At 38.8% G+C, this 27,188-nt stretch overlaps 1 protein-coding gene across 1 annotated transcript; it reads left to right on the top strand.

The window, feature by feature from the left end:
* The first annotated feature begins 9,871 nt into the window (after window positions 1-9,871).
* On the top strand, window positions 9,872-23,985 carry LOC132673353 (transport and Golgi organization protein 1 homolog). The gene is made up of 10 exons (XM_078451359.2): window positions 9,872-10,343; window positions 10,434-11,225; window positions 11,388-11,526; window positions 13,305-13,406; window positions 14,058-14,118; window positions 14,226-14,261; window positions 14,343-14,408; window positions 14,521-14,615; window positions 15,569-15,650; window positions 18,843-23,985. The coding sequence occupies exons 4-8, from the start codon at window positions 13,315-13,317 to the stop codon at window positions 14,551-14,553; spliced, it is 288 nt and encodes a 95-aa protein (XP_078307485.1). The 5' UTR covers window positions 9,872-10,343; window positions 10,434-11,225; window positions 11,388-11,526; window positions 13,305-13,314; the 3' UTR covers window positions 14,554-14,615; window positions 15,569-15,650; window positions 18,843-23,985.
* Window positions 23,986-27,188: the final 3,203 nt, after the last annotated feature.

Here is a 27,188-nt window from a genome sequence, read left to right as displayed (position 1 = left end):
GCTTTTATGATGTTTAAGTATGTTCCTTCTATCCTGACTTTCTTGAGGGTTTTTATTAAGAATGGATGCTGAATTTTGTCAAATGCTTTTTCTGCATCGATTGACAGGATCATATGGTTCTTTTCTTTTCTTTTATTAATGTGATGTATCACATTGATTGATTTGCAAATGTTGAACCAGCCCTGCAGCCCAGGAATGAATCCCACTTGATCATGGTAAATAATTCTTTTTATATGCTGTTGAATTCGATTTGCTAGTATCTTGTTGAGAATTTTTGCATCCAGATTCATCAGTTCCATTCATCAGGCCAAATTGGCATTTGTATCCATATTCATCAGGCCATATTGGCCTGTGGTTCTCTTTTTTTTGGCTGGGTCTCTGTCTGGTTTGGGAATCAAAGTAATGCTGGCTTCATTGAATGAGTCTGGAAGTTTTCCTTCCCTTTCTATTTTTTGGAACAGCTTGAGAAGGATAGGTATTATCTCTGCTTTAAGTGTCTGGTAGAATTCCCCAGGGAAGACATGTGGTCCTGGACTCTTATTTGTTGGGAGATTTTTGATAACTGATTCAATTTCTTTGCTGGTTATGGGAGTGTTCAAGTTTTCTATTTCTTCCTGTTTGGGTTTTGGAAGTGTGTGGGTGCTTAGGAATTTGTCCATTTCTTCCAGATTGTCCAGTTTGTTGGCATATAATTTTTCATAGTATTCCCTGATAATTGCTTGTATTTCTGAGGGACTAGTTGTAATAATTCCATTTTCATTCATGATTTTATCTGTTTGGGTCATCTCCCTTTCCTTTTTGAGAAGACTGGCTAGAGGTTTGTCAATTTTGTTTATTTTTTCAAAAAACCAACTCTTGGTTTCATGGATCTGCTCTACAGTTTTGTTTAGATTCTATATTGTTTATTTCTGCTCTGATCTTTATTATTTTTCTACTTCTGGGTTTGGGGTGTCTGTGCTGTTCTGCTTTTATTTCCTTTAGGTGTGCTGTTAGATTTTGTATTTGGGATCTTTCTTGTTTCTTGAGATAGGCCTGGATTGCAATGTATTTTCCTCTCAGGACTGCCTTCACTGCATCCCAAAGCATTTGGATTGTTGTATTTTCATTTTCATTTGTTTCCGTATATATTTAATTTCTTCTCTAATTGCCTTGTTGACCCATTCATTCTTTAGTAGGGTGTTCTTTCACCTCCATGCTTTTGGAGGTTTTCCAGACTTTTTCTGTGGTTAATTTCAAGTTTCATAGCATTGTGGTCTGAAAGTGTGCATGGTATGATCTCGATTCTTTTATACTTATGGAGGGCTGTTTTGTGACCCAGTATGTGATCTATCTTGGAGAATGTCCCGTGTGCACTCAAGAAGAAAGTATATTCTGTTGCTTTGGGATGCAGAGTTCTAAATATATCTGTCAAGTCCATCTGATCCAATGTATCATTCAGGGCCCTTGTTTCTTTATTGATCCTGTGTCTAGATGATCTATCCATTGCTATAAGTGGGGTATTAAAGTCCCCTGCAATTATCACATTCTTATCAGTAAGGTTGCTTATGTTTGTGATTAATTGTTTTATATATTTGGGGGCTCCCGTATTAGGTGAGTAGACATTTATAATTGTTAGCTCTTTCTGATGGATAGACCCTGTAATTATTATATAACGTCCTTCTTCATCTCTTGTTACAGCCTTTAATTTAAGGTCTAGTTTGTCTGATATAAGTATGGGTACTCCAGCTTTCTTTTGACTTCCAGTAGCATGATAGATAGTTGTCCATCCCCTCACTTTCAATCTGAAGGTGCCCTCAGGTCTAAAATGAGTCTCTTGTAGACAGCCAATAGTGAAAGTAACCAGAAAATTTTCATGTACTGATTTTCCTCACCTTTTATTGAGGGGAGATCTATCAGTCTTAGAATATAGGTCTTTCTTGCAGGGTTGATTACTTTTATACAGATTATCTAATGGAGAAGGGGATTTTCTTTGGTTAGGGTCACACTCCTTTTGGTAGAAAATGAAAATGCCACATCTGACATGGAAGGACTGAAATTTCAGGATTAGCTGTCAGGAGTTGAGTACAGATCCTTTTCAAAGTACTGTTTTCAGTTCAATCAGCTCACTGTTCTTCAAGATTCGTGTTGAATTTTTTTCTTCTTTTAAAAATAACAGCTAATATAAAATTGAGCAACATAGTTTAATATCATAATACATCTATTAAAATAATTTATAATAAGGTTTTAGGAAGCTTCCTGAAAACCCCGATAAGAATTCTCAGTAAAGTTAATTACAAGTTGAAAGGGAAACCCCATCACATTATTTGAGAATGCAGTTGATGAAACTAAATGTAATCATATTCTGAATATTTTATTCAGTGGAGACTTAAACTCATTAATTTAGGTGTTAGGCCTGGAGTTGTGTGCTCACATGAAGACTGCCATGCTCAAAGCAGAGCCTGCACTGTCTTCTACTAATTTAAATCCAGCCCATTTGTTCCCCAAGATGGGCCCCACATCTGGACATCTGTCCATGGTGCTGAATCACTCCCCGATGCAGTTATATAGTTCAAAGTACCCAGCAAGAAAAGTTTATCTCCTAGAATGCTGGAGCTTGAGAGAATGTCAGGAATCATTCTTGCCTTTGGTTCACCACACTACTGGTTTCAAAGATGATTAAAAATTTTAAAGAAACTTATGAACTGGGGGATCAACATAGTGTGCTAACTTCCAATTTTGCCAAGAAAGGAAATTTTGTAAAAAGTAGCTATAAAATACTATCACCATCATTTCACAAATGATATGGGCATTTTAACAGCAGACGTGTATTTTCTCAAAACAAAATACAATTCCTAAATCAAATGCAGTGTTAGTTTTATGAAAAATTCATTCCACTGTCCTTATTCTCTCTGTGTCTCTGTCTCTGTCTCTGTCTCTTTCTGCCTCCAATAAGTTGAAAATGAGAACATGGATTTGCAGTTTGAGGAATAATTGATTATTCCTTAAATGCTTTGTTCACTGAATGAGTCTTTATTGACTTTATTAGGGCTTGGTGCTAGGGATACAGAGATTGGCTCTGTGTGTGTATGTGTGTGTGTGTAAGTATGTAGGTATATATGCATATATCCCTTCCTAGACATTATACTCAGTCCATTCTTTGCATTTTATGAATAATGAAACTGACGACCAGGGAAATGTGTGGGTTTTCTTAAAGTTACACAACAATGAAACTCATGAGATTAATATTGTCTTAAAAATATTATTGAATATTTAGGACATAATAACTGATCACAAATACATATTTACTCGGCAGTTCTCTGAAATGGACTTAAAGATGTTAAGGGTAGGAATAGACTATGGCTATTGGTACAGTACTAGTTTAGTTTGATGCCTTACCTCTAATCCAAAGGACCTCTTTGAAATATTCAGATATTTTTAACATTTTTAACAAAATATTGACTTGTCAAAAGCCCATTAATTGGAAGTTGTATAAGGGCAGCATGTGGTATTTGTCTTTGTTTATTGAGTAGTAACATGGAACGGAGAAAGCACCTCATTCTTCAGAGGCATTACTTAAAAAATTTTAGCACATGTATTCAAAGTCCAAGAAGGTCATCAAACAATTCTTTGATAATAGCCAACAAAGACATTGCACAAACATGTTTTTAAAAATTGTTCCTTGTGAACATTTTTCTTCTCTAATCAGCTTAGAGGTGGCTAGATTCAGATTCTGGTATGTTTCTTTAAAACATGTATTTATTGTTTTCTTGTTTTGTTGTGTTTTACTTACGACTGTTACATACATACATATAATTACAGAAGTTTTCATCTAATGTGGTACTGAAAATTCTTGCTTCTGTCCTTAATAGCTCCTTTATAACAGGATCTTGGGGCACCCTGGTGGCTCAGTCAATTAGGCGACTGACTTCAGCTCAGGTCATGATCTCGCAGTTTGTGGGTTTGAGCCCCATGTCAGGCTGTATGCTGACAGCTCGGAGCCTGGAGCCTGCTTCAGATTCTGTGTCTCCCTCTCCTCCTCATGCTCTCTCTCTCTCTCTCTCAAAAGTAAATAAACGTTAAAAAAAATTAAAAATAAAACAAAACAGGATCTTAAGCCATATAATTATCAATTCTATGTAAACTAGAATATTCATTTTATTTCAACATGTAACTACCATGTATGATATACATTCTTAAATTTCATCTACTTTGTTCAGTGTTCTGTCTTCAGTGCCTGTAATAAGGTCTGCCACATAGTATGTGCTCAATGTGTAATGCTAGATGAGTGAATGAATTTATAGAATTTTGGTACTAGAAGGAAATTCAGAGATTAGTTAGCTGGTCACCTCAATTTAATTACAGTACTGAATAATCATCTATAATTTTACCTGCTTAAAATTGCCTCATTTTGGGGCAACAATAGCACCCTGATTTTTCTGTTGGGTGAACCATTTCTCATCTGCATTTTGGGTGGAGCTCATCTCATCCTACTATTCCAAGGATGAGGTGTTGACTCTGTCATAAGCCAACAAATGTATTCTATTCCCACAGTGTACTCTAAATTTTGGAATAATGTAATGTTGGTCATACAACTTTGTTATTTTTCATCATAGTTGTTTTGAGCACAGCGATGGGTGTCAAGACTGGGCAGTTGACCCAGTAAGAACTGGGTTCACAATTTTGTTTCTGTACTGGAGAGAAAAATAACTTACTGATAGGGTTGTAAGGAAGATAGGATGTACTCCTGGAGTTGATGGAAGCCATCTTGTCACTGCAAGGCAGAAAACCTTCCATGAAATAAAGCTATTGTGTAGGAAGGCAGAATGGAGAGAGTGAGTTTAGTTCTGATGATATTGGTTGAGTTCCTGGATCCAGCCACCCCCGAAGTGAGATTTTTAGTGACCTAAGAGAATGAATTTCTTTCAAACTTAATCAGCTTGAGCTTGATTTCTGTCGCTTTCAATGGAAAGAGTGCTGATTTCTGTAAGCAAAAGCTACCTTTTATTAATTAGTCACAGTTTTCAAAGCAGATATCTCATTTAACTCTTACAAGATTCACCTGGGACTACAGCCTACTAGCCAGGAATATCCAAATATATGCATAAATGTGCTAATTCTGTTGTGATTTTATCCTACTAGACTGTGAGCTCTTTGAGGTCTGGGTTTAGGTCCCAGCATTTGGACCTGAACACATGGTAGGCAATTAGTAAATGTTTTGTAAAGAAACTATTGAAGCCCTGCCACTTAACTTGTCATGACTGGTCGAAGCTAAGGGACAGAACAAGGACTCAAGCCCCAGTCTAGTGCTTTGATTGCCCACCTTGCCTTTGAGGCCTGGCCACTTTTGGGGTATAGTGATATGTGGGTTTTCACCTTAACTTCATTACATCACGAATTCCATTACCTGCTTAACACTAACCAGTTGAGCTTTCCATTGCTTGTTTCCATGGCAGTAAAAACAAAATATCAAACTCCTCACATGCCCACAAGGTCCTAAGTAACCTGCTTGAGCTCTTGCCCTTCTACTCTTCATCTTGCTCGACCACGGCAAGCTCTCTTTTTTCTACTTTGAACACGTCAGGATTGCTGCCATCTTAGGAGCTTCACTTTTGCTCTTCCGTCTGCCTGTGACACTTTTCCCCAGATCTTTGCAAGTGGATGCTCTTTCCTGCCACTCAGGGCTTGGCTAAACTGTTATCTCTTTGGGGAAGCCTTCCTTATAGAAGGTAGCCCACCCTATATAAAGAATCCTACCACCATCCCTCTCTATTAGGTCACCATTTTCTTTTCTTTTTTAGTGTTTATTTATTTGAGAGAGAGAGCACGTGCACACATGTGTGCAGGCAAACAGGGGAGATGGCAGAAGAGAGAGGGAGAGAGAGAATCCCAAGCAGGCTCCATACTATCAGTGCAGAGCTTGACACGGATCTCGATCCCACGAACTGTGAGATCATGACCTGAGCCAAAATCAACAGTTGGATGCTTAACCAACTGAGCCACCCAGGTGCCCAGCCATTTTATTTTCATCATAGCACATTACCTAAAATTATCTTGTTTACTTGTTTTCTTTGCTTCTTCCCCACCAAAGTGTCAGGTCCGTGATATCAGGGACCTTGTCTGTCTTGCTCCCCACTTGTATCCCCACTTGTATGCCTAGCATAGCACCTGGCACATGGTGGGTGCTCTACAAAAACTACTCAAATGAATGCTGTCAAAATACAAGACTGGGCACGTTTTCAAGTACTTGCTATTCTTACTTCTTTGTCAGTTCATTGGGGTTTTATTTCTTGTGGTCTAAATCTTTAGTGTTGCTATCAGTTTAGCTTAGCAGATGCCAACTTACATGCCAAGAGAAGTTGCATCACTTAAAAGATCGTGGATAAGATATTCCAGCATTGCCTGGAAATTATGAAATGTCACACAGAGACAGTGCTTTCAGAATCCAGTCCACCGATATAATCACAATTGATTTTTGTCATTAGCATTTCCCCCCAGTTTGTTTCTTTCAGCTTCTTTGGGTCATAGATGGCCATGTAATGTCCTATCCATGCTGACTCTCAATTTCATCAGCCCAAAAGCAAACTAAGGAAGGAGTTGGGTGTGTTTAATTGTTATGCAATTGCTATGGTGTGTTGATATGGATAATAAAAAAAAGACTGGTGGTGCAGAGTAACCTTAATCATCTCCTGCTTAGGATCACAATATTAATTTAAATGTATTGCCAAGCAGAGTGTTACATCTCCAGCAGCTATGTTCCACATTTAATTATTATATTTAAAAGGAAGTCTTGGGGTGCCTGGGTGGCTCAGTCAGTTAAGCATCCGACTTCAGCTCAGGTCATAATCTCACAGTCCGTGAGTTCAAGCCCCACATTGGGCTGTGTGCTGACAGGTCAGAGCCTGGAGCCTGCTTCAGATTCTGTGTCTCCCTCTCTCTCTGCCCCTCCCCTGCTCATGCTCTGTCTCTCTGTCTCAAAAATAAATAAAAACATTAAAAAAAATTTTTAAAGGAAGTCTTAACAACCCAGAGGGAGGAAGTAGTGGGTATGAGGGGGGAGAAAAGGTCACCACAGATCCACAGATTCATTTCATATCCTGTAATTGGGCATTCATCCAATGGCAGGCCCTAAGCCCTGGCTTATCCATGGGTTCGATCAAGTACTTAGCCACTGTTTGACTCTGAGTCCCCAAATGCCCCAAATATGCCACCAGATCTTATAATCCTCCCCTCTGGAGCAAAATCAGGTCAAGCTAAGAAAAGCACTTAAGAACAAAAGATGCAGCCTTAGGATTTTCAATCACGAACTCTCTGAGCATCTCCTATCACCCAGGATACTTGTTAGTAAATGTCTGGAAAGAAAATAAGATAGAATGTGTTGTATGGAGAGAGGAAGGTTTTTGTTTTGTTTTTTTTTTTTTTTGGTTCCCTTTTCTTGGTTTTCATTCTTTGTGACCCATCGTGCTTGCTTCAGGAAGGTTTCTGTTCATGCCAGCCCATCTTATTAAGCCATCACTGTATGTGAAACAGTTATGAGGCTTCCTTGGGGGAAAACTAATAGCACCGAAAGCATTTATTGGATACCTGTTGTGTGCCAGATATTTCAAATATATTATTTAATTCTCTTACCAAAAAGAAAGTGGGTAGGATTATCTATATCTGACAGAGTAACCAGGTACAGATTATCCTTCTGATAGATGGATTCAAATGCAGTGTGGTCTGGGACACCTGGGTGGCTCAGTCTGTTGAGCATCCGACTTTGGCTCGGGTCATGATCTCGCGGTCCGTGAGTTCAAGCCCCACATTGGGCTCTGTGCTGACAGCTCGGAGCCTGGAGCCTGTTTCAGACTCTGTGTCTCCCTCTCTCTCTGTCCCTCCCCCACTCATGCTTGTGCTCTCTCTCTCTCTGTCTCTCTCTTTCTCTCTCTCTCTCTCTGTCAAAAATAAATAAACATTAAAAACAAAAACAAATGCAATGTAGTCTGACTGCAAAGCCGGGGCTCTTTCTTCCACCCAGAATAAGCAGCCCTAGGGTTCCTTTTGGGTGCTATCACTCATGACCTCCAGTGTCTGCCTGAAGTGGAGTGTTACAAGGGTCTTTGAGGCTGTATTCAAGCTTGGTGGGCATGAGTGGTGAGATTGAGTAGCCGGGTTTGCTGTTTGTGTGCTATTTATGTTTACCCCTGTTTCTGCAACACATATGATAAAATCCCCTTAAGAAAGACTTATGATTTTATAAATGAGGGAAGATAAATATAATATAAAATGAGGGAATATAAACCAAATTGATGGATTGGAAAGGCCTCAAGTGTGTGTTGCCTAACATGTGGCATTTGAATGTATAGCACATTTGAGTGTAAGCATATCTCTGTTGAATGAATAAATGAATACATGAATGGCTAGTTTGAGGCATTTGATAACTTTCTGTTCTCTTAGGTTCTCAACATATTTACAGGTAGCAAGTCTTACCACCATAAAACTACATATCAGAACTGCATTACTTATAGTTTCCTATAGGCATGCCAATCCAGGACTGTATTCATAGTATATCCTTGTGTTTGTTTTCATTTTGTTTAATCATGCTTGATGTAACAAAGGGCAATATGAATAATGCATATAGATTCTTGTAAATATTCTGTTGAAAATGGGGCCAAGTCTATTGTGCAATTCTTTCTATAGAGAATGACTTCTGTATTACACATTCATTCAACAGACCTTTGTCTTGCATTATCTTGTTTAAACACTGTGCTAATGGAGCAAAAACAAGCTACATCTCTGACCTCTGGAGCCTACAAAGTGAGTGATGGAAAACTGTTTTTATATTTAATAGATAAAAGTAAGAATTATTATTTGTGATGTGTATAGGGCGAAACAAGGAAGGTGATGGGATAAGGAATAACAAAGCTAGCATCACTGAGGAGGTGACAATTCAAGTGAGGCCTAAGGATGAATGAGAAGGAATCGTCCAAATGAAGGTGGGGGAAAATGGTATTCTCAGCAGAAAAAAACAGAATGTGCAAAGGCCCTGAGGCAGGAAAATACTTCACCATGCCTGCGGAACTAAAGGAAACCCAATACGGCAAGAGTCTGGTGAGGGAAGGGGAGGGGTTATAGTAGTAAATGTGGAGAAAGGCTATTCAGAAATGAGAAGGAACAAAGTGAGATACTAAGTACAAACTGTCTCTACAATTTTTTAATTAAAAATTTGTTTGAATGTTTATTTTTGAGAGAGAGAGAGAGAGAGAGATAGACAGTGAGGGGTGGAGAGAGAGAAGGAGGCACAGAATCTGAAGCGGGCTCCAGGCTCTGAGCTGTCAGCACAGAGCCCGACATGGGGCTTGAACTCATGAACTGTGAGATCATGACCTGAGCTGAAGTCAGATGCTTAACTGACTGAGGCACCCAGGTGCCCCATAAACTGTCTCTACAGTTTTTGAGAGCCTGCTGTAACTAGGCATTGTGTTAAATGCTTTACATCTATTATAGTGTGTCTCAATTGTTCATCTGTCCTTTTTTTATTTAAAAAATTTTTCTTTAATGTTTATTCATTTTTGAAAGAGAGAGAGAAAGAGCACAAGTGGGGTAGGGGCAGAGAGAGAGAGGAAAACACAGAATCTCACTGAAGCAGGCTCTAGGCCTGAGCCATCAGCACAGAGCCCAACGTGGGACTCGAACCCATGAACTGTGAGATCATGACCTGAGGTGGAATTGAAGGCTTAACTGACCGAGCCACCCAAACACCCCTGATTTGTCCTTCTACTAATGCTTCCTAGTGGGTGTTCCACTGAACACTAGTCCTCTGAGATGTTCTACAAAACGAAAGTTTCTTGGCTAAATAAATTTGGGGATACCTTCATACTCTCTTGCCTCTTGGAGATTTTCAGAAACATAATGTGTCTGTGCTAATACACTGAGATTATTCGATGTTACTGGGTTTGCTAATAATCTTAGAAATTGTTTTCTCTCCTTTTAGTTAGTTTATAGCTAATAACTGAGAAGATCAATACATTTAAAAAGAAAACAGAACTTGCTGATGAAGTATCCATTTGGGAGCAGAAGGGATCATTACCCTTTCAAAGATTTTTTCTGATTTCATTTTGGTTATTTGTACCTCTGGTAGTGTATCCTACTGACCTATTTCATGTGTTCTATAAACAGTTCTAGTTCAAGACAAGCTTCACAAATGTCAAGCACTGTCTGTTTATTTGTGGAAGGAATCACACATTAAAAGATAGTTTTGTCTATCACTATGCTATTTGTGAATTCTAATCCTTTATCATATGTTTTATAGATCAATGAATCAAAGAAATGTCTTTAAGAAACTAAGAGAAATTAAGTTTCTTTCTGATGAAGCTCTTAAATTAAAGGTAAGAATCCCTTCTTTGCCTGGATTGCTTTCTCAAAACAGGAGTGAAAATAGTGAGTTATTATTACTGATTCATTGCATTTTGTTGAAGGAGGACATCAAAACAGTTGAATATTTTAATGAAATTTTAAATGACAGTCTTCAAAGTGCACGTGCTACCTTGCAATCTGAGAGAGAGAAGAATGTCAAGAATAAGGACTTGGTAAGAGTTGGCTGCTGAGTTTTACTGTAATTTGGCTTTGGAGGCTTTTTGTTAATTGGGTGAGGTGAGCACAGTATGTTCACTTGCTGTTTACCACAGTAGAGATTGGGCCTCTGGGAGCCAAATCTCCATCTGCAATGTGAGCTGGAATTTCACTAGGACCACCAGGAGGAGTTTTGCTATTTCAAGGACTAAGAAGTACCTGTGTTTTCACAACTAGGTAATTATCACATCATTTCAGCTCTGCCCTCCAAGATATGAAGAAAATTCTAGAAGATATTTGAGAGAGGAAGGGTGATTACTAGCCAAATTGTGTAGGCCCTTCCTGTCTTAATGCTGAACACATAATTTTCAATGTGAATAGGGAAGGAGATATCTATTATCTATCTATCTATCTATCTATCTATCTATTGATATATATTCCACTAAGAAAGCCATTTGTGAGCTCTTTGATTTAAACTATTTTCTACCAAGTTGGCTTTCTCCTTGTTATATATATGCCTCAGGATCTTTCTTTGTTGCAGTGTACAATCATGTTGTGTTAGGTGCATTCACATTGTTGTATGATCATTATTTCTTGAATGTCTTTTCTCATATCTGTCTTAAAGTCACAAGATGGAAATGGTGAATTCGAGGATTGAGAGCTGAGAACCTTGAGGTCCAATAACTGTGAACTGGAAGGTATGCTGTCTGTTGGGGAGAAATCCCCATATGAGTACATGACTTTGCATTGGGAAGGGAAAGAATGCCTTCTTGCCTTCATGGTTCTTGCCCTTTTCCTGTCACACCAAAGCCAACTCTCAGGTCATGTGCACACTTATAAAGAAAATCCATTTTTTACAGAAAATAAAAAGGCCTTAGAAGACAAGTGTAATGCATTGAGGTCTGTGAAAGCAATCAAGGAAGCAAAAGTCAAACAGCTGAAGGAGAAAGCACATATCCTTGAAGAATTCTATAAACAAAGAAGAGTGGCTGCAGAAGAGTAAGATGTTCAAATATTAATTGTCACAAATCCTGTTGTATGAATGAATGTCGTAGCCGGTATAGAGAATTTTTGCCAAATGCATTCGGTAGAATTGTGCTTGACCTTCCTACCTTGCTTTCTGTAACCTGCATTTTCCTTTCTGTCCTTAGTGCTTGTCACACATTATTGTGTCATGTATTTAGGGTGAAAGAGGGAAGGTACCAGCATTAAGAACACTGATCCCTGATACCCTCTGGATCCATTTACATTGTCCCATGGATTTCAATCCTATCACATTGTCTTCTCAGCCGGGAATTAGGTCATTTTTGTTCAGCACCAGACATGGGTAAAAAATATATAGGGGGGAATGGCTAGGTGGTTCAGTTGGTTGAGCATCTCACACTTAATTTTGGCTCAGGTCATGATCTCATTGTTTGTGAGTTCGAGCCCCACATTGGGTTCTGCGCTGAAAATGCTGCAGCTGCTGGGGATTCTCTCTCTCCCTCTCTCTACCCCTCCTTCCCTGTCTCTCTCTCTCAAAATAAATAAGTAAACATTTTTTTTTAATTGGGTAAAGAGAAGTTGAGTTATATTGCTGCAGAAACAATGGGAATTTCTTTCTGGAAAATGGGTTGGGGCACCAACAGTACTGGACCCCTTCATTCAGTATGCCAGTGAGGTTGTTCACTGCAGGCCCAATCCCTAAGAAGGCCTGGGTATTTCCTGTCCCCCTGCATTTCTTATGTGTAACAATCTTTGGTTCCAACCAAAACCTGCAGCTTCGCTAGGGCTCATCTTTGCTGACTGACCCTCAACTACACTTGTTTACTTCTAAGTCTATGTGCATAAAGTTATTTAGCTGCTTTGCAGTTCAGTTTTCTGTCCCCGAATGTATTGATGAGTCCTGGGGAGACTGGCTCCAACTGCCAGGCTGGCTTTGTCCTGGGCTTCCTTCTTCTCCATCTTGGTCTCGTGTGTCTTCATGGGGTCGTTAGAAATTTGGTGCATTCACTCACTTGTTTCCTCCTTTGTGCAGTATTTCCTTTTGTTCTCAGAAGATCGGGGCCTTTAGAGTCCCTCATTCACGTTGAAAAGTAAACTCTTCCTTCCCTTCCCTGGGGACTCAGCTTCATGATAGTCCTTCCCACACCTGGGGTGGGGGCTGCTGTGTCTCATTGGCATCTTGTTTTTGTTAATTTGTAAGCTCTTTGTGGGAGTGGGTACAGAGCCCTGACCACCTTTCTATCTTCAGCCTCTTACAACAGAGCCACTACATTACAGCCACTCCAGAAAGCATTTGCTGAAGGACTGCCTGAGAAGCCAGAGGGAAATGCACGTGCCTTTCTCTGTCTAGAGATTTTTTGTCAGTTTCTAAAAGTCAGGGCTCCCTGTGGAGGTGTAAGACTAATGATGATCTGTTGCTCCATCCTAATGGGTATAGTTGATCAGACATGGTTTTTCACATTGAACTGAAATGAGTCTTCACCATCCCAAACAAAAGACCAGCTCTGGGAAGGCACAAAGTGCAATGTTATTTGATGACTTCGTGACGAAGGAGTAGAAGCAGAAAACTAGAAAGACACCTCCAATTGCAGAGACGTGGCAGCAGACAGAGGTTGATTTTAACTTAAATGAGGTGTTCAGTTCATTTCTCTGATTGTGGTTTCAGTCTGCATTTATGGGAGAGGTGAGGGAAGGGATATTTGAATCTAGGCCTTCAAAAGTGCTGGGAGGTAAAAAAGGAAGAATTTCTGGACCTTGGCTCCTGGATTAGGTATATATCTTTCTCATCTTAGGAAACTGAAAATGGCACAATGTGAACTGGTGGCAATTGAGAATCAACTGGAAGCTACAGAGGAAAATTTGAAAATAGCTAACGAGGAAATATACAAGTACAAGTGAGTTCAGATACTAATTAGCAGTGGCTCATGAAACCCCTGTCCATTTCTTGTTTTTCACATTTGTACAAATTTAGACTCAATTAACAAGTAATATAAATACATATTCAGAGGACATATCCATAGAGAATGAACAGATAGAAAAAGATAAGATTTAGAAAGAACAAAAAACAGTCAAGTTACTAAACATTTCCAGAACTCCAGTATTGGCCTGACCATGTGGAAACTTCATCCATGCCAACATTCCTCAGGGGTGGTGTCAACTCTCATAATCTATAGGAAAGCAGTGTGTGGTAGGATGAATTATACCCATCAACATGGTAGTGCCATTTGATGGCCCTGGTTTCTGGGAAATATGGTGAAAATATATGTTAAGGGACAAAGAGCTTTATGATGAAAGACACTTGTCACATGATGAATTAGGGAAAGATTAAAAATGGGAAGGAATTCTATGAACTCTGAACCCTACAGGCAGGGAATAATGAGTAAGGAAAGGATGTAACAATAGCTTTGATCCTACTGTACATTTATAATCATGTAAGAATAAATTGTATCAGGGGACAGATACGAGGTTGATGGCAATGTGGGCAGATTATTTAAAATCATACCCAATATTGGGCCTTATCTGACAAAAGCAATTGTAACTCACAGGCAGCAAATTGAGCAAACACGAGAACAGCTGCAGCAGGCAGAGCTCACCTTCAGACACCAGGTAATCTGAGTTCTGCCTGACTTACTGAACCCTTAGCACCTCATACAGGTGAGTGTAGTGGCCCTTGGAATCCCTAAACACGGGCTTTTCATTGTTGGCTTTTTCAGATTGCAGTTCATGAGAAGAATGCTCAGCACAACTGGGTAAGTGTTTTCTTGTTTCCTCCTCTTTCTTTGGTGCACAGTCTGGCAGGACTGAAGGTGGATGTGTTTTTTCTCCCCCAGATCAAGACTCAGATCTGGGACAGGGAGATGGCAGAGCAGAGCAGGGAGGGCGCCCACTTGAAACAGGTGTGGGAGCTTGACATGTGGTTTTATGGGTGTTTCAAGGGATGACAGCTGTGCTGTTGTGTATCTGTGGTGTTGTAACTCTTTAGAAGTCCATTCTTTTTCTGTATCCAAGACTGGATGTTATGGAAGGAAAGAGGCTGCCTGAGGGACACATGAGGCAGAAACCAATGCCTGGAAGACCAGAGACGCAGAACCGTCCAGGGAGAGGTAAGGAGCACATTGTGATATGCACTGGCCTAATTTCTGCTGCAAAGCCTGTTCCTGTCGGTGATCATTGTGTGGCCTGGACAGAACCACAAGCACTACCTAAGGATAGCAGGTGGCCTGAAGGGGTGACAGGAGGGTGTTCTCCTCTGGTGCCCTAGCAGCACTGCTAAATTTCTGTAGTTTTCCTTTTCTCATTAGTATAAGATTAGTCTAAGTACATTTCTAGTCAGACATAGTTATATAATAACTGCTCACATGTGGAAGGCAGCTTACATATAAGCTGAAGGATTGAACAATCCACCTAGAGCCAGAAGAAACACATGCATTCTCTTCCGTTGAGGGTTCTTTGATGTTATCCGCCAATCGATACTCTCATTTGTATTCTTTTTTTTAGTTAAATTTTTAATGTTTATTTACTTTGGAGAGAGAGAGTGTGAGTGGGGGAGGGGCAGAGAGAGAAGGAGACACAGAATCTGAAGCAAGCTCCAGGCTCTGAGCTGTCAGCACAGAGCCCGACGCGGGGTTCGAACCCATGGACTGTGAGATCATGACCTGAGCCAAAATCAGATGCTTAACTGACTGAGCCACCCAGGCATCCTCATTTTTGTTCTTAATCGGTAATGAAATGGTGATTTCCCATGATGTACACTGAGAAACCTCTGTCTTAGTGATGACTTCTAGATTGCTAACTGAGCCTGTCATCACTGACCTGTCCACAGTTATTTGATTAATTACAAAACAACATGAACTAAGGCAACATGAGGTCTTTATCAAGGTGAGGGGAGGTTCTCCCCCTTATCCTTGGGGGTCACCTGAGGCATGTGGGATACCCTCTGCCTCTGGTCAGGGACCTGAGTGTAGGGAAAAATTTAAGATATTTGAGGAATGAGAGGAGAGATTGTTTTCATTCCGCACAGTCCTCTAAAAGCAGAATAAACCTCTGTCCCTTCTAGGGTCTTTAGTAGATCCACAAACTCTGAAACCTCTGTGAGTTACAGCAGCTCTGACTGTACCAAGAATGCAGACAAGGACAAGGTAAATGCTGGGGCCATTCTCAGGTATAAGTCTTTCAGGAAACCCTCATCTTTCGGTACATCACACTCTCCTGGCCTTGTCTCATTTTGCATGTTGTGTGGTATGTCTGTTTAATTCTTTGTTTTCCAAATGCACACTCATAACCCAGGAGCCCACAGGCTTCTCTGTTTTCATTCAGCTTATCGTCTTTCTGTGGTAAGTTTAGAATCTCGAAGAACTTACAGGTTGAAGACCTTAGGGCTTTTCCTGCGTGTTTCTGTAAATAACACAAGGAGGATGACCCCACACTCCACACGCCAGTCTCCTGGCCTGACTGACTCCTTCCATACCTCAACTTTGTGGGATCAATGTTATTGTCATTATTTTCCTCTTTTTGGTCAGGCAATTAATGTGTTCAGACAGTCCCCTTTTCATCAGAACCATGCACTTCCTGGGTGTTTTCATATGCATGTTACATGCAACTTATGGTCGTGGCTGAGCGATGTTTGCTTTCAGCCCAGTCAGCTGCAATGGTCCACTTTGCCTGTTCCGAGCAGGGTTTGGTCCCTGTTCCGGTAAGATTCCAGTCTGCTGCTGCCTTGGGCTTGTAGTTGGGTCTGACCAGATGTATCCATTTGTTGGGGCTGTGGTGACCCCTAACTGCAGGGTGCTCTTCCTGCCCCTGAGAGACTCATTAGTCAGTAGAGCCTTCAGTCAGCCCAGATATCTGCCACCAGTCTGTCTGTTGGGGTTGTAGTGACCCCCAAAGTGCAGCACTTTCTCCTTGTGCAACCCCTTTGAAGTTTTTATTGGTGGCCGAGGCCGGCATTCACATCAGATGTCTGCCTCCAGCCCACTGTGGGGGCTGCAGCCCACTGGTGTACATGGTTATCTTCCCCTCTCCCTGCGCCAGAACAGGCTGTCAGAGATGTTTGCAGAAAGAGTCATGTCAAGAATAGCTTTGCAGGGACTCTGGCTGGGTTGGGTGGGACTGGATGGCACAGTCCCCGGGAGAATGCAGGACAGGGCTCCAGGTGTAGCAAGGGAGGTGAAGAGCGTTCACACTGGTTCCAGCAAGTGTCTGCGTATCTAGGCTTGGGCAGGGTCAAGAAATGGCACCCACCTGGTCTTTCATTCTTGGAGAAGTCGGCTGGAGACCCCTGCCCCTGCTGGGCATGTTCTGAGATTAGTAAATAAATCTTCTATTGTGTTGCTGCCTTTCAAAGGGCTGCCTCTGTGTTTGCTGGCCTGGATGTTTGCTATGCTGGCTCATTAAGGGAGGGGATTCCTATGGCTCTCCAGCTCTCCAGAGCTAAGCCCTCTGATTTTTAAAGTTCATGGACTTAAGGCCCACTGGTTGTATAAACTCGTGAATTTAAGCCCCATGATTTTCAAAGCCGAATATTATGGGGATTCATCTTCTCAGTGGAGGTTCCCCGTATCTGAGATGAATGGTGAGGGGTTTCTTCCTCTCCCATCTCTGCCTTTGTGGTCTCCCTCCCATTTGTGTTTGGTCTCCTTGGGAATTCAGTACCAGCCTGCTTTTCTGCTTCCCTACCCTTTCCAGTGTAGCTCCTCTGAGCGATTAAGTGTGGACAGTCACTTCTGCCAGGTTTGGGGTTGTTTTCTAGGTTAGTTCTCCTGATATGACTGTTTTCTAGGTGCATCCATGAGATGAGGTAAGCTTAGGACCCTCCTACACTGCCATCTTCCCAGCATCCTTCATGACAGTATTCTTTTTCCAAATAGATTGCCCAGTTTTATTTGCTTATTTATTTTTAAGTTTATATTTTTATTTAAAAACTTTTTAATCAAAATATTTTTTTCAGGAATAGAATAGTGATTCATCACACCTTTAACACCCAGTGCTCATCCCAACCAGTGTCTTCCTTAATGCCCCTCACCCCTTTAACCTTTCCCCCCATCTAACACCCTACCAGAAACCCTCAGTTTGTTCTCTGTATTTAAGATTCTCTTTTGGTTGGTCTCCGTTTCTGTTTTTATATTATTTTTGCTTCCCTTCCCTTATGTTCTACTGTTTTGTATCTTAAATTCCACTTATGAGTGAAGTCATAATGATATTTGTCTTTCTCTGACTGACTTATTTTGCTGAGCATAATAACTCTAATTCTATCCACATTGCAAATGGTAAGATTTCGTTCCTTTTGATCACCAAGTGGTATTCCATTGAATATATATCCCACTCCTTCTTTATCCATTTATCAGCATGACAGTATTCTTATTATGACGTCCTCTTGTAATGGAAGCATTTTGTCATGATTGGTTGCATCTGCTTTAAAATCAATATCTAGGGGAAGTATTTTTCTTCTTATATTCTCAATAGTGTTCAGGTATAACATAATTTCCTAGTAGCATTACAATTCCTTTGAATTTAATTACAAAATATGACCAAATCTCACCCATCACTAGCTATATGATTAGATAGATCTTCATTATAGCAATCTCTAATTACTTTAAATTTGGAAACATCCTAGTATTTGGGCTTCAAATATGTTCTTGTGATCTTCTAAACTATAATTTATTTATTGCACAAAATGTAACATCTCAATCACTCCCAAAGCATTCTTTCATTTTAAAAATGATCTTTTCCCTTGCAACCATCATCTAGTAAACTGTGATTTTAAGTGATTTTCTTAAACACTTATGTTTGAAAAACATATTGATGAAGCATCATATCTTCATGTTAATTCTTTTTCCATTCTGTAATATAAATGAATTAAAAATGGCTGCTGTTTATTGGCAGGCTGGTCCCATTTGCTCAATATCCTGTTGCTGCCAAGCTCAAATGTTTATACATCCAGTTTGTTGTTGTTGTTGTTGTTGTTGTTGTTGTTGTTTTTAAGTAGCCCTAGGGGCGCCTGGGTGGCTCAGTTGGTTAATCCTCCAACTTCAGCTCAGGTCATGATCTTGCGGTTCATGGGTTTGAGCCCTGTGTCAGGCTCTGTGCTGACAGCTCAGAGCCTGGAGCCTGCTTTGGATTCTGTGTCTCCCTTTCTCTTGGCTCCTCCCCTTCTCTCTCCCTCTGTCTGTCTCTCTCTCTCTCTCAAAAATAAATAAACATTAAAAAAAATTTTTTTAAGTAGCCATAAATCGTGGTTTTTTTTGTTTTGTTTTTTGTTTTGTTTTTTTTGCCATTTCACTGTCTGCCTGATCTTCATGCCTGTGAAATTACGACAAACATCCGCTAATCAGAGATTAAGATCACCTCTGGCTGTCAAAGACCCTAAGCTACTGGTGACTTCTGAACTCGAGTCCCTCAGCCAGGCTGCTGAGAGACAACACGTAGGCATGTAAGTACCCTCTCCACATTACCTCTTCCTAAGACGCTACCTTGCCCTCTTCTACTTCAGGGTGGTAGCCACCGGAAGGTCAGATGCTGTGAAGGACCTCCCCTCATGCAGACCTGTCAGAGTGGCCCAAATAATGCTACCTGCATGCTGCTGCCACCTCATGGTCACATCTTTCTCCTTCAGCCTGAAAACTCTTGAACTCAACTGTACATTCTTCCCAATATTGAATGTTTTTCTGAATTGGAATTATTTGATTCTGTTGTATTGCCGCTAAAAAGAATGCATGGAAACAAATTAAAAACAAGGATTCTTTAGAATAAGTGAGCTAGTCACAATGAAACACCTGGCCGTTTGTACATTTTTGGAAAATGTTAAGCCATGATGTGAAAAACATCGTCCAGAATCTAAATAGGTCCATGCTGTAGGATCACCAACTTTATAGTGAGCCCATCAGTGACACACTCTTTGAAAATCAGAAAAACACATAATTCCATACTATAGAATACAATGTGGCATATATGTTATCATCTTAGTGTAAAATATGTAAAATGGCTACTTTTGTCAATTATATTTATTGTGTATTAAATTTTTTATAACATACATGCTATTATTTAAATAAAACAGCAGTAAGAACATGAAAATGAGTAAGTGTCAACTGTTAGTAAATAACAGAACTCATTATGCAGTTACATGTGTTAAAACAATGATTATTCATATACTTTTAATATTATTACAGTTTTAGATTCATTTTAAAAAGAGTCCATATGGTACCAAATAAATGAGTATTTTCAAAGCTGAAAGCATTTGCATTATGTAGATACCCAGTCCTTCAAGAGGTGACATGTAACTTCCCACTTCTTGAGATGTGCACTTATTTCTCTAGAGAGAACATACATCATGGACAGGGGAGAAACCTGAAAAGCACTACCTCAGCCGTGTGATGAAACATAAAATTAACAGTGGCAATTCATCTTGAGAGTAAACATTCTTGATATGAATCAATAAGGATGGCATTTTGCCTCTCTGATCTTGTGCCACCAAGCACATAACTCCAGTATAGTCATTTGAAAAAACATTAGAGGGGCGCCTGGTTGGCTCAGTTGGTTAAGCATTGGACTTTGGCTCAGGTCATGGTCTCATAGTTCATGGGTCTGAGCCCCACATCGGGCTCTGTGCTGACAGCTCAGAGCCTGAAGCCTGCTTTGGATTCCATGTCTCTCTCTCTCTGCCCCTTCCTCACTCACACTCTGTCTCTCTCTGTGTCTCAAAAATGAATAAACGTTAAAAAAAAATTAGACGTATACCAACTGAGGATCATCCCACAAAATACATTCTACAAAAGTACCCCTCAAAACTTTGCAGATCATGAAAAATATGGAAAGTCTAAGAATTGTTATAGGCAGGTAGAGCCTAAGGAGACAGGATGACTGGATGTAATGTGCCAGCTGGGATGAGTCTGGAACAGGAAAAGTTAAAACCTCAGCAAATCTGAGTAAAATAGACATTGGTCGATTATATCAGTTTTTGATTACTGTACCAACTCATGTGACATTAATAATCAACAAACTGAGTCTTAGGTATGTGAAAACTCTCAGTACTATCCCCACAATTTTTATTCAGTAAATCAAACCTATTGTAAAATTAAAAGTTTATTAGTAGTCTTGGTTTATGTTTTTAACACATAATATGGCATAATTAGTCCTGCCCTGAGTGACTAGTATCTACTCTTATAGTTCTTACTATTGTTTTATTTAAATAATAACATTTATGTTATAGAAAACTGAATGATACACAGTATTATGTAATTCACAGAAACAGAAACATCTAGTTTCTATAGTTTATGTTAAGATAATAAAACATATACAACATATGATATATAATGATTTCTGATCTAGAATGGGTGTGTCACTGATGCACTTTCTATAAAGTTTGTGCCTACCGTGACATTGGCTAATTAGTATTCATAAAGAGAAAAATGACAATAAAAGAATAGTACCAACATGGGCGATATAGATTACTGTGGGGGATAATATGAAGTTGATGTTAAGACACTGTATTCCTAGGGTGTTGGCTGTTATTTTACCTCTTTCTTTTCTAATTTTATTTATTTTTGTCCTCTCTTCTTTTGTTAATGAGTCTGGATAACAGTTTATCAATTTGGTTTATCTTTTCAAACAACCAGCTCTGGTTTTCATGATGTGTTCTATTTCTTGTGTGTGTGTTTTATTTCCTTTATTTCTGCTTTAGTTTTTATTATTTCCTCTCTTCTGTATTTGGGCTTTGTTCTTCTAGGCTTAAGGTTAGTTGTTTTTTTGTTGTTGTTGTTTGTTTGTTTTCGGGTTTTTTTTTTTTTTTGAGATTTTTTTCTTACTTCTTGAGGTAGGCCTGATTGCTATAACCTGCCCTCTTATATCAGCTTTTGCTACATCCAAGACTTAAAGTTTTCATTCAAATTCCAGTTAGTTAACATCCAGTGTAATATTAGCCCCAGGTGTACAATATAGTGATTCAACACTTGCATATGACACCTGGTGGTGCTCATCACCAGAAATGCAATCCTTAATCCCCATCACTTATTTTACCCATCTCCCACCCACCTCCCTTCTGGTAACCATTTGTTTCTCTGTAGTTTCTAGTCTGTTTCTTGGTTTCTCTCTCTTTCCTCCCCACCCCATCTCCTCCCTGTGTTCATTTGTTTCTTAAATTCCACCTGTGAGTGAAATCATATGGTATTTGTCATTCTGTAACTTATTTCACTTAGTATAATACTCTGTAGGTCTATCCGTGTTGGTGCAAATGGCAAGATTTCATTCTTTTTATGGCTGATACTATTCCATCGCATATATCTATATATACCACACATTCTTTATCCATTCAGCAGTAATGAACACTTGAGCTGCTTCCATAATATGACTGTTGTAAATAATGTTGCTAAACACATAAGGGTATGTGTATCCCTTTGAGTTAGTGTTCTTGTATTATTTGGGTAAATACCCAGTAATGTGATTGCTGGATCATAAGGTAGTTCTATTTTTAACCTTTTGAGGAACTTCCATACTCTTTTCCACAGTGGTTGCACCACGTTTGCATTCCCACCAATCAGTGCACAGGGGTTCCCCTTTCCTCATATCCTTGCTAACACCTGTTGTTTCTGTGTTGTTGATTTTACCCATTCTGACAGGTGGGAGATGATATCTCATTGTAGCTTTGATTTGTATTTCCCTGATGATAAGTGAAGATGAGCATCTTTTTATGTATCTGTTGGCCATCTGGATGCCTTCTTTGGAGAAGATGTTGCCCAGTGTCTCTTGCCCTTTAGTTTTATTGATTGTTTTCTTCGCTGTGCAGAAGGTTTTTATTTTGGTGTAGTCTCAGTAGTTTATTTTTCCTTTACCTTCCTTTGCCTAAGGAGGTGTATCTAGAATGAAGTTGGTACGTCCAATGTCAAAGAAGTTACTACCTATATTCTTTGCTAGGATTTTTATGGTTTCAGGTCTCACATTTAGGGTTTTAATTCATTTTGAATTTATTTATGTGTATGATGTAAGAAAGTGTCCAGTTTCATTCTTTCGCATGTTGTTGTTCAGTTTTCCCAACACCATTTGTTGAAGAGACTTTCTCCCATTGGATCATCTTTCCTGCTTTGTTGAAGATTAACTGATCCTATAATTGTGGGATTATTCCTGTGTTTTCTATTCTGTTCCATTGATCTCTGTATCTGTTTTTGCTTCAGTATCATACTGTTTTGGAGCCACAGGAAGGATCCATTTCTGATTGATATAACAATCTCTTAGTCAGTTAGAGGTACTTGACTGAGAAATTATTGCATCATTCAGATATGGATGGATCCTTCCTCTGTCTCTGTGTTTCCATGCCCGAACTTCTGGCTGTGCCCAAGAATAAGGTAATCTTCAACAGTAGATGGGACATATGAAAAAGACACAGGAACCATCTGAAAGGATTGCCACTGATCAGATCAAGACAACCTGAACATCAAAATGAATCATGGCAGGAATGGTTTCCCAATACTGAATGATAAACAATCCATGAGTCTACAGTGATACCTAAAAAACATTTTTTAAATGGGGATTGGAGAAAAGAGAAATACCTTTACAAAAGATTACACACAAATAAAGGTAGAAATAGAAAATGGAGGTAAGAAATCACCTTTTAAAAACCATCATTCTAACAGTTTGGCCACCAATTATCAGTAGATGCTAAAGTTGTTGGGTGAAATAATGTTGGGGCATAGGAAATGGACTGTGGGAACCACAGTGAACTTAATAACTAACATACAAAGAAACCAGGCTGTGTCATGTGGCTCATGATGCAGGGTCAGTGTGAAGGGCACAATATCAGACAGTAAAAGATTTTGAAAAGAGAAGAAAAAACAGAAAAGTATAGACAAATAGAATGCACATATTGGTGGTGAATGTACAGTCCAAGAGAAGGTCACATTGAATTTACTGGATAAAAAGATCCTGTTAAAAATCAACAACTAGCTAAACCAACCAACCAACCAACAACCATAAGCTGGTGACATGATACTCATCTAAAATGCAAGGTCATAGACATTTTGAAAATAAGACACTGGAAAAAACTAAAGTATGCAAACACCAATCAAAGAAAAGCTGCTCTGGGTATAGTAATATCAGATAAAATATACAGAAGGCAAAAAGCATTGCTAGATATAAAGAAAGTTTGTACAAAGTAATAAAAGGTATAGTTTACCAAGAAAGGAAAAGTTGTGCATCCCCAATTACATGGCTGCCAACCATATAAAGGGAAGTATGCCAAAAACTGCAAGAAGAATCAAATCCTCAAGCAGAGTGGGAGATTTTTTCACAGCCCTCTCTCAGCAACTGATAATGGGCAGACCCCAAATCAGTAAGGATGCAGATTTGAACAGGAAGCCATCTTAATATAGATTATATACATAGACGTATATAGAAATATATGTAGATAGGATATATAAACATATGTTAAATAAGTAGTTAAAATAGATATAATAAAATATGCTTTAATATATTTTCCTATTAGATATTAGGGAATACAAAATATAAACTTTAATAGTATATATAATTAAATGTAAATAATACGAATATTACAAATACTATAAATAAATTTTAAAATCTAATGCATAATATATTAACATACAGAATTTTTATTTATAAAAATTAATACTTTATAATAACACTTATATTAATACTTATTAATATAATTATGTATTTTGTGTATGTTTTTTATCATAAATATATATTATTTTAATGTGATATATTATCAATATAATAATTATAAGAAATATAATTAATTATAAATTAATATATAGATGTATAAATACACAAAATAAATATAAATATAGGGAGAGAAATATATACAGAAATACTCTATCAATTTCTATGTGTATATATATAAAATATATGTATAATCTATTGGTTTCTGCACATTTGCAATTATGTTCCAAGAACATCCTCTGTGGGTTTCATTCTTTTGAAATATATTTAGACTTGCTTTATGGGCAAACTATGGGAAAGAGGAGAGAGGGAAACAAACACAAGAGACTCTTAACAATAGAGAATAAACAGGGTTGATGGAGGGAGGCGGGTGGGAGATGCACTGGATGAGTGATGGGTATTAAGGGGGGCATTTGTGATGAGCACTGGGTGTTGTGTGTAAGTGGTGAATCACTGAATTCTACTCCTGGAAACAATATTGCCCCCTTATGTTAACTGAAATTTAAATGAAAAAAAAAAAACTTTTGTAAACATATGACGTGTGCTTAAAAATAATGTATCCCCAGGTGCCTGGGTGGCTAGGTCTGTTGAGCATCCGACTTTGGCTCACGACAGGTGACAAATTAACAGGTGACTCACGCCCTGTGAGTTCGAAGCCAGCATTGGGATCTGTGCTGACAGCTCAGAGCCTGGAGCCTGCTTCAGATTCTGTGTCTCCTTCTCTCTCTGCCCCTCCCCAACTTGTGCACACATGCTCTTGCTATCAAAAATAAATGTATAAAATTTTTTTTAAAAAAGTATTGCTTTAAACCTCAGCACTTTTTAAAATTAAGACTTGTTATAGTTTTTTGGCTATTGAGCTGTGGAAGTTCTTTATATATTTTGGATATGATTGCTTTATCAGAGTTGTCATTGGCAAATGTCTTCTCCCATTCAGTAGATTGTCTTTTAGTGTGAATGGGTAAAGAAGTGATATATACCTACACACACACAGCAATATTATTCAGCCATGAAAAAGAATGAAATCTTGCCATTTTCAACAACATGGATGGAACTAGAGAGTATAAGGCTAAGTGAAATAAGCCAGTCAGAGAAAGATAAATACAGTATGGTTTTATTCACATGTGGAATTTAAGAAACAAACAAAGGGTGGAACAAAAGGAGAGAGAAACAAACCAAGAAATAGACTTTTTTACTATAGAGAATAAGCTGATGGTTACCAACAGGGAGTTGCTTGGGGGATGGGTAAATTAGGTGATGGGGGTTAAAAGGTGCACTTATCATGATAAGCACTGAGTAATGTATAGCATTGTTGATTCACTCTATTGGACAACTGAAATTAACAAAACATTGCATGTTAACTATTCTGGAATTAAAACTAAAAACTTAAAGTATATATAATTTGCATACAATAAATAAAATCAGAAAATTTATTATAAATGTAAAGTTTGGATCACTGATATAAAGGCAAATAAAAAGAAACCATTAAAAAGCATCAAAAAAAAAAACCCCAAAAAACAAAAACAAAAACAAAACCCTAAGCTAAAATGGAACCAAAACAGGGAAGGGAACAATGATATTCAATTGTATTTAGATGAAATTGCCTGCCTGAAAAGTCCCTTGAATGGGCTTTAGCTCATTGCAGTTTGAAAAAGGACAGTAGCAAGTATAAGACAAGCTCAAAAATGAATGGAGGGGTCAGGTCCCAGTGTACTCTGTCCCCTTGTGGGAATTGCTAAGGGAAACACTTTGGTGTTTTGATTCCATACAGATTAAAACTAATTAAGATGTCATTTTCACCTCTTAGGTACACAGAAAATGCACAAGTTTGATCACACTGTCAGCAAGACTTAGGGGAAACAGGCATTCTTAGACATTGCTGGTGGGAGTGTGAATATAAATTGGTGAAACAACAATTTATTAGCTAGAGGGTATAATTCTAAGTGAAATAAGTCAGAGAAAAACAAATACCATATGACTTCACTGACATGTGCAATTGGAGAAACACAGCAAATGTACAAGCCAAAAAGAGACAAACAAAAAAACCAGACTCTGAAATACAGAGAACAAAATGGTGGTTGCCAGAGGGGAGGTGGGTGAGGGACATGTGAAACAGATACAGGGGATTGAGAGTGTACTTATCTTGAGGACCACTGAGAAATATATAGAATTTTTGAATCATTATACTGTACATCTGAAAACAACATAACACTGTATGTTGATTATACTTCAATACAAAAATGAATAAACTGTACATGGGGTGCCTGGGTGGCTCAGTCGGTTGAGCCACCAGCTTCGGCTCAGGTCATGATCCCACCATTCTGAGTTCAAGTTCTGTGTCAGGCTCTGTGCTGATAGCTCAGAGCCTGGAGCCTGCTTCAGATTCTGTGTCTCCCTCGCTCTCTGTCCTTCCCCTGCTCACACCGTCTCTGTCTCTCAAAAAAGGAATAAATGTTAAAAAAATTCTTAAAAATGAATAAACTGTACAAACAAGTAAACAATTTAGGTATGGAAGGCAGTCTAATAAAATTAAAGATGCATATACCATATCCCCACAATTTCACCTTGTTTTAAGGTGAAAATTAGCGTACAGATTGGCTACCTTTGCATAAGAGGGGATACAGATATTTATTTGCTTGATTGTGCATAAAGAACATGGGAAGACACAAATGGAATTAAGAACAGAGATTTCCAAGAAGTAGAAGTCTGAGGATATCTTTTTTTTTCTTTTAATAGCCGTTTTAGGTTTACAGCAACATTGAGCAGAAGGTACAGAAGTTTCCCATGTGCTTCCTGCCCTCTACATGCATAGGTTCCCCTCTATCCATGTTTCCCACCAGAGATGTACATTCATTACAATAGATAAATGAACCTACATTGACACATCATTACCAGCCAAAGTCCACAGATTTCACTAGGGTTGATTCTTGGGTTGTTCATTCTGTGGGATTGGACAAATTTTTGATAACATGTATCCACCATTATAGTTTCATACCCACTAGTTTCACTGCTCT

The sequence above is a fragment of the Panthera onca genome, chromosome C1 (assembly GCF_046562875.1).
Source record: "Panthera onca isolate mPanOnc1 chromosome C1, mPanOnc1 haplotype 2, whole genome shotgun sequence".
Classification (NCBI taxonomy): Eukaryota; Metazoa; Chordata; class Mammalia; order Carnivora; family Felidae; genus Panthera; species Panthera onca.
The sequence above is the reverse complement of the archived record's forward strand: the minus strand, read 5'-3'. Positions and strand labels throughout refer to the sequence as shown.

Excerpts from the sequence above, each read along its gene's own strand:
- LOC132673353 (XM_078451359.2), top strand. The coding sequence starts at position 13,315 with ATGGCACAATGTGAACTGGTGGCAATTGAGAATCAACTGGAAGCTACA. Across the intron at positions 13,407-14,057 it reads GAGGAAATATACAAGTACAA|GCAGCAAATTGAGCAAACAC; the intron begins GTGAGTTCAGAT and ends TGTAACTCACAG. Across the intron at positions 14,119-14,225 it reads AGCTCACCTTCAGACACCAG|ATTGCAGTTCATGAGAAGAA; the intron begins GTAATCTGAGTT and ends TGGCTTTTTCAG.